The sequence below is a fragment of the Semicossyphus pulcher genome, unplaced genomic scaffold, assembly GCF_022749685.1.
Source record: "Semicossyphus pulcher isolate SPU_LCO1_2020_fin unplaced genomic scaffold, fSemPul1.0.p SCAF_6, whole genome shotgun sequence".
In the NCBI taxonomy this organism is placed as follows: domain Eukaryota; kingdom Metazoa; phylum Chordata; class Actinopteri; order Labriformes; family Labridae; genus Semicossyphus; species Semicossyphus pulcher.
Window position 1 is genome coordinate 29,492,937 of NW_027211737.1, and position 12,343 is coordinate 29,505,279.

Sequence of the window (12,343 nt, forward strand, 5' to 3'; positions counted from 1 at the left end):
TTTTAACGAAAGATTGTCTGATGAATGACACCTCTGAAACATATTGATTAAGCAAAGAAACATGTTTTTATTTTATCCAACACGTTTTTATTATCGTGTGTATTTGTATTATTTATAGGCCCAGTCTTTATAATTCTCACTTCAAATGTAATGATTGAACAAAAAGATAAATGTGATGATTTTAAGGAATCTGTTTTCCACCTTGCACATTTACTTTATAGTGACGTGCTTTTATTTTGAAGCCCATTTTGTTTCTTGTTGTAGGCTGTAATACACAACTTGACGTGCTCTCCTCATTGTATCCAAGTGATGTTGTCAGACCAAGGTGTTCCCATTATGACATGACCATAGACGGTACCATATCACAGAATCATTCGTAACATTTTGAATCGTTCATGACTGGACGAAGAGCCCGGAAGCACAAGCCAGGTGTTATTTCACCTTTTGTTTTTATGATCAAATCAAAGGACCGAGGGAAGGGGTGGAGGGTTGCTAAGAAAGCAAGCTCAATAATAACATACCAATTTACACTTATATATGTGTATCCCTAGTATTGTTTGGTGCTAATTACACATTAAACTTAAATACACAATATCAATAATCATGGAATAAAAAAGGTAGTTATTAAATTGGTTACAGGAAGGAATTTATTTTATACACTTGCAGTTGAATTGACAGCCTTTTGGTCACAGTAGCATCTAATAAGTATTTATTGTAATTATGTTTTAAACTACTTGATATGTTTTCTACTATGGCATATCAGTTTCATTTAAAGATCTCAATTTTACATAAATAGTGAATGTGAAATTACACTTACAGTATGAAACTAGCTCACGGCTCAGTGCAATAATTCATAAATGACTGGGTTGACTCTGTGTACTTGTTAACATCTGATTCTTTATACTGCCATACCTGCGAGACACCAGTTTTGTTTTCCTAGTATGTTTCAGTGTTTCTAAGGGAAACCAATGATGCTTTATCAATTCTTCCATATTGTCAGAAATCACCTACAAACAGCGAGTTCAATGTTTTCCAAGGGCGCTGTTTAAACTCATACTGTACTGTTTTTGTTATTGCCTTTATAATATAGGACAGCTGAAGAGAGACAGAATATGTGGGGAGTAGAGAGTGGGGGATAACATGCACCAAATGATCAGCACACCGGGACTCAAAGCCAGCTATTTTATTCCTATTTATTGTTTCTACTTCTTCCTGCTTGTCCCCTCGGCCTCGTGCCTGGCCGTGCTGTGTGGGTTCTCCAGTTGTTGGTTCTCTGTGCTTTGCTTGTTCTTGTGATCTGCTGGTTTTCCTGTTTTGCTTTGCTTCATTGTCAAAGCACTTTGTAAACTCTTGTTTTTAAAGGTGCTATATAAAATTAAAAAATAAAGTTATCATTAAACCTGCCATCAGTGCGTCAAGGACTGTAACCTCTATACATGGGGCGTACGTTTCTTACTTTCAAGCAGCAGTGGGAAACTTTCCACTTGGTTCGTGCTGCACCCTCAGGCTGAAAGGTTTCTGTCCACCGATTCAAACGTCTCTAATTTCTTGATGTACTTTAGAAGAGTCCACTCATTGATTAAGCTTTATTGCTGATGGCAGCTGGCTAATATGGCAGATAGACACATGCACCTAATTCCTTCACATAATAACTCCGTTTCTCCACATCAGCAGCAATGTTCCATGTCATTTGATCAGATGTAGATGTTGTATCAGAGTGCCAGAAAAGTATCCAAATTAGGAGCTGGTAGTGGTGAGGCTGTGGAATTACCCTTGGCCAGTGCAATTAATTTTAAAAATAAATCAATCACTGTAAAATGTAAGTCTGCCAAAGACTGTGGCGTCTTTCTCAGCTGAACATGTGGCTCCTCCCTGCTCCTTTATGACTGATGTCATAACAAGTCCCACCTAGCCAGCAGCACCAGCCCTGACCAACCGGTTCTACCGGCTGTCATGTCAGACCATTGCTGCAGGCTGCTCTGAATCACAAGCGACTAAAAATAATTCAAACCATTATGTCCATGTGCCTGTCAAGCTAGTGAGCTAAAATAATATGTGTGCGTGTTTGGTAATTATCATCTACAGCGTGTTTTAGAAAAAGGCTTTTATTTGTTGTGACAATATACATTTTTCTCATGGCTGAGACAGAAGACAAGCATCAATAAGAACATGTAAAAAGGAAAGAGCTGTTGTGATTTTAAGAAAAAAACAAAAAACAAAAGAGAAACATTTCTTGAAGACATAATGTATTTGCCAGAAAACGTATAACATCATAAAATGGAACAAACAGAGGGTCACAGAGATGCATCAGATATCATACAACATAAAGGGATAAAAAAGGAGAGAAAAAAGTGGCAGCGACTCTCCATACAACAACCCGTAATTCATTTCTCCTTAATGGCCTTGTTTGATGATGATGTCTGACATGTCATCGACCTTCACCAGCTCCAAGTTCTGTTAAAGACAAAGAAGAATTCACTAAATAAGAACTTTCCAAAGTGGTTCCTAATCTCAGCTACAAACTTATTGTAGTTACACAGTTACTTTTAGGTATTTGATGATGTGTCCACAAGAAGAAAAAGCCATAACAAAGTGAATAGGCCTATAGGTCATTCCCAAAATGTCCAACTATTAACCTGCTAAGTTTCTGTGTATTGTGTCCTCTAAACTTTTACAGGTCTTTGAACAATACAACCATGCACTTCCTGTGTTGGTGATAAACACCCAGCCGTAATGTTTAAAAGTTAAAAGAAAACTCACCTTTTCATTGGCAAGATGAAGCAGAGCCACAAATGCCAGGGGCACGGACAGGTTCTGAGCCATTGTGGTGGGCAATCTAGACCGCCACAAAAACAGAGATAAGGACAATGATTAATCAGATTTCAGTAGATTTCAGTTCTGAAAATGAGGCCCACCTGCCCGACTAACTGGCAAAAACAAGCCCGTCTACGCAAGTGTTTTGGTTCAGACATGACAGGGTCCACATGCTACTACATGAGCTCACAGCTCCACATAAGAATAAAAACATGTTTGAGAAGACGCTGGGTTTAAATCTACACCTCCATATCAAAATATAAACAGATACATTTGCATGAAATGCTCTGTCGGTATGCTCAGGTTGGTCATTATTATTCCTCATACGTGCACAGCCATGGCAGGCTTGGTAGGAGGTCTGCTGGTACCTTTGTAGCAACGTCTTTGTGGTCTGACTGAAAACTTTCTCCCCGGGCACCTCTGGCTTCTCCACAGTTGCCACCTCCTGTGGGAAAGATTAAGCCATGATGCATTTAATACACTACAAACAGAAATTCACATTTTGTGACTGGCTACAAGGCTAATTTGAGCAATGACAAGACTAGAGTTTAAAACCTAAAAGTCATTAAATTACTGTTGTATACACCGGCAGACAAAGAAGCTAATGCATTGCTCTTTTCTTAGTCCAGCTCACCTCTGTGGGTTTTTCTGGGCTTTCAGTCAGAAGAGTCCACATGCTGTTCTTGAGTCTCTTCATGTCCATTTTTTTTGCCATCTTAGCGTAGTTGATCTCAATCTTGTTCACCTGCAAAGCCAAAATATCAACTATAATTTGTCCAGTAATGAGAGTAGATTCTGTGTGAAAATGTGTCTAAAGCCAGCGTTTCTAATTTATGTCAGGTACAAGATTTAGACTGTTAGGAAGAACATTTCAACTGTCATAAAAATGTTTTAGTCACAGCCATTACTTTGTGAAGTAGTTTAATGTGTCTTAATTATTACATCAACTTTTAAGCATAGAGAAAATCTCATGTTACTCACCCGGTGTGGTTCAGGGACCAGATCATCCTCCCCATAGGTTGAGATGCCCTCTAGATCTTGTGAGGGCGGTGGTATACTGTCACTTGAAGGCTGTGTATCCTCTGAAATGGGGAACCCTTCGACATCATCATCACTGTCGCCACCCTGAAAAGGAAGATTTATAAACAAATTTGAGGTGCTGCTCGTGATCAGTGTTGTTAACGTTTGGTGACCGTCATGTATCTCTGGTTCCTCGGGAGAATCACTAGATTGTGGCTCAGGTTGTTAAAGATCTCGGGTTAAGCCTCTTCAGATACATATATAGATTATGTCTTTAAATACAGTCAGATCAAATTCAAACAAAGAGACAGAGAGGTTCAGACCTGAAGACCTGGACAGAAGTTGGCTGTGTCGTTTGCGTTGTTGTAGTCATAGTCACCAATGCCTTCTCCAAGCTCTCCAGACAGCCTCCTCTGGCCTTCTTTACTCAACTGCAGGACAAAAACACACATACAGCTCTCTTATCTCAAAGCAAATTGTCTTATTTAATAATGTCTTCTCATAGTACATCATAAGGCAACTGTAGCACAACTCATTTAGTAGAAAAGGTAATGAACTATATGTTGCATAGCCAAAAACTGACTCTTTGATACCAGAAGCTGACCGCATATATCTACATTTAACTTGCAAATGATCATTAAGCATTCAATTACCCCAAACTAACTTTAGTGTTCGACTGGTCTGCAGAGTAATGGACCACTGAGGCTCTGATTTCACTCACAAAAAGCATGCTTGTGGGTCACTACATTTAGCTCCTTCCTGCAGCCCTATCAGCTGACAGGAGCAGTGAAAACTCACCGAACTGGAAGGTTTGAAGTTGAGCTGGGAAAGCGTCTCTGGGGGAAACTGGAAGTCAGCAGGTAGAGTTGTTTTCTTATTGCTGGCACTGAGAGCAGACTTGTTGGTGGTAGTGGCAGCCTAAAAAGGGAAAGCAGACAGGTTCAGATCCAGTTAACATTATTAGGTTTCCAACACATGTTCTCCTTACAAGCTTCATTTTAACTAGATACTAAGACTTGGTAAGGATCTAAAATCCCTACAGGCACTGATGTCACCTCTAATCTAAAGATATTATTTGCAGATTCTGTGTCAGGTTTCTGTGACCTTTATACCGTGAAGATATGAGCAAAAGTATGACCCAAGGGCCTGTGTTCCTGTCAGCAAATTCAGCTGTTATGTTCTGACATGTTCATGACAGATCAATTCAAAATGTTGAAGGTAAAAATGTCGCAATACGCAAGATGAAATCATATTTAAAAATAATTTTGGGATTAAGATGAGAAGATTGGTACCAATCTCATGTTACTTTTGGAAAGGTCAACTGTTCCCAGTTTTTATCCTCAGCTAAGCCCACTGGCTCAAGCTAAATATCTACTTTAAAGACATCAATTTTATCTTCTACCTTTTGGTATGTGAGCAAATATTTCTCCATGAGTAATATGGGCATATAAATGCATAGAAACAGACGAAAGTGAACATGTTGTAGAGTAACCAAACGGGAGTTCTTACTCTTGTGGTGCGGAAGTAGGTATCAAAGTTGACATCGTCACTGAAGTCTATTTCAAAGGTTTTCTTGGGCTTCCTTTTACGTGTCTCCTTGTCAGGCAGATGGTCCACTATAGGATATAAAGCACATAAAAACATTTAGCAGGGCGGTCACCAATAAATCAAATCAAAATAGTCTCTGCTGTTAGAGAAAACGTGAAGGCTAATTTATTCAAATATTCTCCAAAAAGACACAAAGAAGTGCGTACATTATATTACATTCATTTAGACTTTCACTCACACTTGTGCTTTGGCTTGAACTGCCAGTAGCCGGGTCCGGCCCACGTGGCCATGGTCCTGGGACTGAAGTATGAATACTCCCGGGGCTGTGAGGACAGCTGCAGACACATGGTGGCAATGTCGCCCTCTCCGATGGGAATCACATCCCTGGAAGAGTTTGATTTTTTCAGTGTGTTTAAAAGAATGAAATTTCCACTGAGGCAATGCATTAAGTTAACAGACATGATTACAATAATTACAGTAAGTAATGCATGTCACACTTAAGGCTTAATGAGGCATTAAGGAGTATTTAAATGAGTCATTGTGCAGACAATATGGGTCAGTTTGGCCCCTTTCTATGCAAATGAACCTCATGGCAAAAAACGTTTTATTTTACAAACGCTGCAGTATTATAATGGACTTTCCACTGGTCATGACAACAATTGCACCTTTTGTGTGACCAAAAAAGCATTTTCTGTAAATACAATCTGTAAATATTTGCCATTATTATTAAAAATTCAGAAGATCAACTGGTCCACATGTGTGAAAACTGTCTGGAGCTGTTAAACAGGAGGGGATTATTATATCTGGACGAGCTTTCTCATCGCAGGCTCGCTCAAGAAATGAAGCTGAGTTACAGAAAGTGAAACAGAAATAGTAAAACAAGTCTGGACTGGACTGCCCTCTCCTCTCCCCTGCTCATCATCGATCTGTGGATAGAGCTGAGCTACGTCAGTGTGGAGCTCAGGTAATGCAGGAGAATGCAGCTCAGCGCAGCAGAGACCAGAGGTGCAGACGGCTTCTCTCAACAATCAGATGCAAAATAAGAGCAAACTGCACAGACCTTCAGAACTTTATAGGCCCGTTTTGCTTGAATATCATTAGCGCAATTTGCTTTGTGAATCGGACCTTGATATGGAGCAGAGAGCGGGGGCAAATGATCCGCAATGTTTAGTTCTATCTGTACCTGCAATCCATTCTTAGTAAAGCCCCCCCTAAAAGTGCACAAAAGTTAAAGGTCAAAGAAGATCTGTGTTATCCACCGTCTTACCTTCCTTTGCCAGAGCCAGAGGCTTCACAGCCCTCCTTGTGCTCCTTGGATCTCTCCTCACAGTCACCTATTCCTTCCTCGTAGTCTGCATCAAAGTCAGGGCAGTCATCTTCTTCAGGCCCAGGCTCAGCGTTCACGTCAAACACGTGTTCGCCCTGCTTCATCTTCTCCAAGAGCTGATTCATAGTCTGAAAGAAGCTGCATGGTCAGACAGATGGATCTGACAGTCTCATATAAATAAGACTCAGTGCGCAGTTTGACACAAGATATTAAACGACCCATTGATTCTGTTAGAGAAGTTTCTACGGCCAGGACAGTTACAACATTGTCCTTAAGACGAGATCAAATGAACTGGTTGAACTAGGCTGCGAGTAAAGATCTCTGTATTTCCCCAGAATTCTCAAAAGAAGAAAAAATAAATAAAATCAACTGAGGATGAGGGTTACAACCCATATCATAAACCATAATCCCGCCCTGTAGCAACAAAAACACTTCCACAAAATGCAAAATGTGGCAGTCAAGGGCAAAAAAACTTTTGTTGATGCATTTTTATACTCTGGCCTACCACTGGCCTTTTTGGGGAAACAATTTGCTTTTCAAGATGTGCAAATAGACAGGCGTAAAATCACTTAATTCACATTTCTATTTAACATCTTCAGCATTAAGTGGAGAGCAAAATCTGAAAATACAGCCGATGTAACAAATAGCTTATTCAGACCCGCAGGATGAAGGCTCTGTCACCACATCAGAGTGCATGGTGAACTTAAACGTAAAGTGCCCTAACGTTAAACCTTTATGTCCAAGAACAACTCTCCTATTCCCCAAACCATGGGACAACAAGCTGACTACGCCTGCATGTGGCACATTTTCTTGCTACTGCACACAATATGACCCCAGGTCAGTACTGAGATGGTCACACACTGCTGAGAACTGTAACATTAACAGAGTATGCTTTGCAACAGCATATTTGATGGTTGTGTTATTAACTTTTAAATGTGGTAATTTGAGAGAAATTGATTATATTCCTGGTTCTACTGCTATGTAGTCAAAGAAACATAAAACAACCCCATTAAAAGCGGGCTTTCCCAATCCCACTCTCCTTAGTTACTGTTGGTGGTTCAGAGTAGCTGGACAAAAAGGAACAATGACAGTGCTGGCTCCATTTAGCTAAGTGGGTCCTTTCAACATAGGCAAACCTAATTTGACCCCATATAGCACATTTGGCTGAGTATAACAAGAAAGGGGAAAGTTGACCATGGCTCCTCTGCTTGTTCAACTGTTATTGGAACACAGAGCCAAAGGGGGTCGGACCAAGGCTGGATCAATTATCTCAATACATGGTTTATTGGTTATATGGGTTTTCTGACCTGCTCAGGGTTCCAGCTTGTGAATGAGAAATCCTGCAGGGATGGGCAAATGGAGCTTTTCTCTTGGGAACGCTGAAGTCCGGCTTGCAAAAACACAGCACAGAAAGATGGTGGTTTAGCATGTCATCGGAGGAACAGCTTAAAAGATGAGCAAATCACTTACTGAGACAGTGTTTAATGGCTGCCTCTTTATTCACGTAAATGAAACATAACACTTTTTTGGGCGTGATAAATGTTTTTTTTTACCCTTGAATGGAGATGAAGAGACTCCCTGGGGAGATGGAGGAGAATAAGAGGGTCTGGACTGCAGGAGGGTCATGTAGGAGGGGAAAAGCAGCTCGCAGCGACTGTTCTCACTGAAGAGAACTGACAGGAAGACGCCTGCTGTGCTGCTCTCATCGAAGGATGCGGCCATTCTGTGAAACATGGGGTCCACCTGGGAGGTAAAGAGAAGAGTTGATCATGTACACAGCCATATAAATACAGAGCTTGGATAAGAAATACTTGCAGTTTACTGAAACAATCTTAAAATGTTCTTGTAATGAATGTCTTACTGCTATTGGAGCATAGGGGTCAGAGAGGAATTGAAATGTGACAGTCAGAAATAAATCTGCCAAAATATCCCAGTGCTCCTTCTGGGACAAGATCAGTCATCTGTCAGACATTTGGTTGATACAGTAGAAGGTAATAATGAAGTTTTAATCAATGATTAAATGATGACTTTGGCTTTCCCTTAAGTTAAATGACTTTTTTACACAAGAGCAAATAAATCTAAGAAAAAATAGGGCCTCAGGAAAAATCTGCAGGTATGGTAAGAAATAAATTAAAAGATTCTAGAAAGTACAAATACTTAAGATCAAATGTTTAAAAACAAAATATGAAAATGAATTTAATTAATACAAAGGTAATTGTTATTAAATGACAAAAATATACACTTCAACACACAGATATAACCTCATTTTATACATTTAGCAACCTTAATTGGGGTCAGACTAGGACATCTAAAATACGGGCTATAATTTTCCCTTAATCTGTCCATTCATGAGATCTTAGAGGCAGTAAATTCAGTGATGCCAGTTTAGTTGTTCAGTCAGGCAAAGTAACCATTGACTGAGTAAACACTCAATTGCAATGCAACTGGTAGAGCTAAACAGTTAGGACAGGGTGATGTACTATGTTGATGACAATAAGACTTAGTGCATTGAATAAGTACATTTCTAAGGGCTCCAAATTTACAAGCAACCAATAAAACAGATAGATACAGTTCAAAACTGTGTATGAGCAAGAGAAGCACCCCTTTTGTTTTTTTTCCAACCTTAAAAAAAAAAAAAAAGGTCTCCAGGGCCGATGGATCTACAGAAACCTGTTTATGCATTATTTGTCTCCACATCTGAAGAACTGTGGAAATTAGGCAAATGAGGTTGATGATGGATTAAAGAAAGATGCTGTCGTCTTCAATGTTGATTAAAAGGGGAAACAGAGTCATCCTGTTGTTGATGACAATTCCCGTCGTGTAACTATGATGAAATGAACCATCATACAGGAACTAAATATAGTAACTGGTCCAAATGGTTCATGTGGATGGAGAAGCTTTAAAGCTATTAAACCTGTTTTTACTCGAGAACCAGAAGATATGAAATAGCAATACTACGTGAAGAAGTCTTCTTACTGTCCAACAGCCTAACTATCATTCTTTTACAACTTGGGTGGATGCAATTTGAACTTCAAGCCATTACATTACTGACACCACTGACAGGTGAAGTGAATAACATTGACTGTGATGTGATCCTCGATGTTGATGTGTTGGAAGCAGGAAAAATGGTGACGGGGTCAGAGCATCTTGAAAACAGCAGCTCTTGTGGGGTGTCCCCGGTCTACAGTGGTCTGTACCTACCAAAAGTGGCCCAAGGAAGGAAAACTGGTGAAGTGGCAAAAGGGCCGTGGGCGGCCAAGGCTTACTGGTGCGTGTGGTGAGTGAAGGCGGGCTCTGATGCAACATGCCAGAACACAGTGCATGGCGGTTTGTTGCATACGGGGCTGATCAGTGGTGCATACGCCCCTATGCACCACCGAAAGCGCCTTCAATGGGCCCGTGAGCATCAGACCTGGGGAGACATGGCACCAGGATGCACTATGGAAAGTAGGTAAGCCGGTGGAGGCAGTGTGATGCTTTGGGCAAAGTGTGCTGGGAAACCTTGGGTCCTGCCATTCATGTGGATGCTACGTTGACACTTACCACCTACCTAAACATTGTTGCAGCCCAAGTACACACCTTTATGGAAACGGTATTCCCTAAATGCAGTGACCTCTTTCAGCAGGATGATGTGCCCTGCCACACTGCAAACATGGTTCACGGATGGTTTGAGGAACACGACAACAAGGTCAAGGTGTTGACTTGGCCCCCCAGATCTCAATACGATCGAGCATCTGTAGGATGTGCTGGACTAACAAGTCTGATCCACAGAGGCCCCACCACGCATCTTACAGGACTTAAAGGATCTGCTAACGCCTTAGTACCAGATACCACTACATCTAGTGGGGTCCGTACCTCGACGGTTGCGGGGTTTTGGCAGCAAAATGGGGACCTACACAATATTGGACAGGTGGTCATGATGTTATGATCAGTGTATATCGCTATGTAAGGATGGCACAGTACCTCACACTTCCTCTCAGACTCAGCGCTGTTGATGTTGCTCAAGTTCTGCTCTACTGTCCTCTTTGGAGGCCTCTTTTTCTTTGGCTGCTTAGCAGCCACTTCAACTCCTTCATCCCCGTCCTCGTCTTTCAGACCATGATCTGTATAAGCAGAAAAAAAGTTCAAAGCAGGAAACCTCAGATAATGTTTTTAAATTAACTGTAAATTTATATGAAGACATATGAAAGTTAACAAAAAATCACGTTGGTTACCCTCTCCAGGTTTGGTCTCTGCCCCCAGGCCACCCAGCACCCTGTAGGCATCAGCATGAACAGCATCCACCCTCACAGCGTAGATCTTTGTACTGGCATCCAAAGTGCCAGCTGCCACCTTTAGACAAGCAAATACAGACAAGGAACAGATACATTATACACACTGCTTGTGTAATAAGCATGTGATATAATCAGACAGTGGGTTCAAATCATATACTAGATTAACGGTAAGCTAAAGCATGACTCATGATGATTTAATCTATGAATAATTTAACAAATATTCAAGATACTTTGACTTTTTAAAACATTTATAGTCAATAGAACATAATTTAAGGAAGCTTAATTCATATTTACTTTATGCATTAATTGTATTTTTTCAGACTCATTAGCTCAGCCTTTCTGAAAGCAGAACGGTATCTGTTGTCAGTGAATAATGAAGCTTTGTTTTCCTGTCTGATATAAACAATTATATATTAAAGATAAACTAAAATAAAATTACATACATTTTTTTGACACTGTTAGCTTGTCAAGAGCTCAGTATAATAACTAATGTATGAGGGACCGTAATTGTTACTAAGCATTTATTTGAAGACCATCTGTTAACTCTGAACTAATCAAACAAAGTCACAGCATCTTGATCCTTTGTTAATGGTGAGCAACAGGTGCAATATGATACATTCAGCATCAATTCATGCATGTTATTGCCATGTGTCTTAAATAAATTAAGCATCACTTAAGTCTGTAATTTGTAAATCTTTTGCCAATTATTTCATGGCAATTAGCTCAAATAACATGGTTCATATATTTTAAATTATTACAGCGATCCCTCAGACATTTATAACAACGTGTTTCATTAGCTTTACTCTGGGTGCTGTTGAGTGGACTGATTTCTCATCAGACAATACACCACCCTAGAAAGCTTAATCAACTGAACTGAAACAACTTTTTTCAGCCAGGCCATTCATTTGCATCACTGTTTCTTCGGTCAAAGAAAATTAGCAGGTAAAATACAATTATGTTTGATTCATCTTTAATAAAATGATCAGTAGCTCAAAGATATAAAGCATAAAGTAGATAAAAAAAAAAGACCTCACACCTTGAAATTAGTGAGCTCAGAATCCTTCTGTTTGAGAATGTCAGCCATGTAATCAATCAGATGCAGACCAAAGGCATTTTTGGTGGTGATTTTCTGCCATAAAAGGAAAAAAGCATTAGTGTTTGAAGCATTAAACACTCACTATTTTAAAAGTAATAGATCTTTAACACAAGAAATAATGTAAGAGACAAAAAGAAAAACATTACATTAACTGTGCTGTTGTACATTCCCAATAGTACGAAGCACTGAATGATGCCTCTGTGATCCAGACGCTAAATATGCATACACACAGCGCACACACTTACATTTTCAGTGGAGAGTTTT

At 39.9% G+C, this 12,343-nt stretch overlaps 1 protein-coding gene across 1 annotated transcript; it reads right to left on the bottom strand.

Moving 5' to 3' along the window:
- Positions 1 to 2,113: 2,113 nt before the first annotated feature.
- On the bottom strand, positions 2,114 to 12,075 carry ncaph (non-SMC condensin I complex, subunit H). Its single transcript, XM_069683453.1, has 15 exons — positions 12,020 to 12,075; positions 10,924 to 11,041; positions 10,673 to 10,812; positions 8,263 to 8,452; positions 8,017 to 8,099; positions 6,650 to 6,837; positions 5,621 to 5,766; positions 5,344 to 5,450; positions 4,633 to 4,752; positions 4,158 to 4,265; positions 3,796 to 3,939; positions 3,449 to 3,559; positions 3,183 to 3,259; positions 2,761 to 2,836; positions 2,114 to 2,454 (listed from the first exon to the last, which is right to left on the bottom strand). The coding sequence occupies exons 1-15, from the start codon at positions 12,065 to 12,067 to the stop codon at positions 2,395 to 2,397; spliced, it is 1,716 nt and encodes a 571-aa protein (XP_069539554.1). The 5' UTR covers positions 12,068 to 12,075; the 3' UTR covers positions 2,114 to 2,394.
- Between the last annotated feature and the right edge of the window lie 268 nt (positions 12,076 to 12,343).

Bases quoted from the DNA above. Each gene is read 5' to 3' on its own strand.
- ncaph (XM_069683453.1), bottom strand. From the start codon at position 12,067: ATGGCTGACATTCTCAAACAGAAGGATTCTGAGCTCACTAATTTCAAG. The intron at 11,042-12,019 runs GTGTGAGGTCTT...GCTTGTCTAAAG, and splicing joins CTGAGCTCACTAATTTCAAG to GTGGCAGCTGGCACTTTGGA. The intron at 2,455-2,760 runs GTGAGTTTTCTT...TGTCTTTAACAG, and splicing joins TTCATCTTGCCAATGAAAAG to AACTTGGAGCTGGTGAAGGT.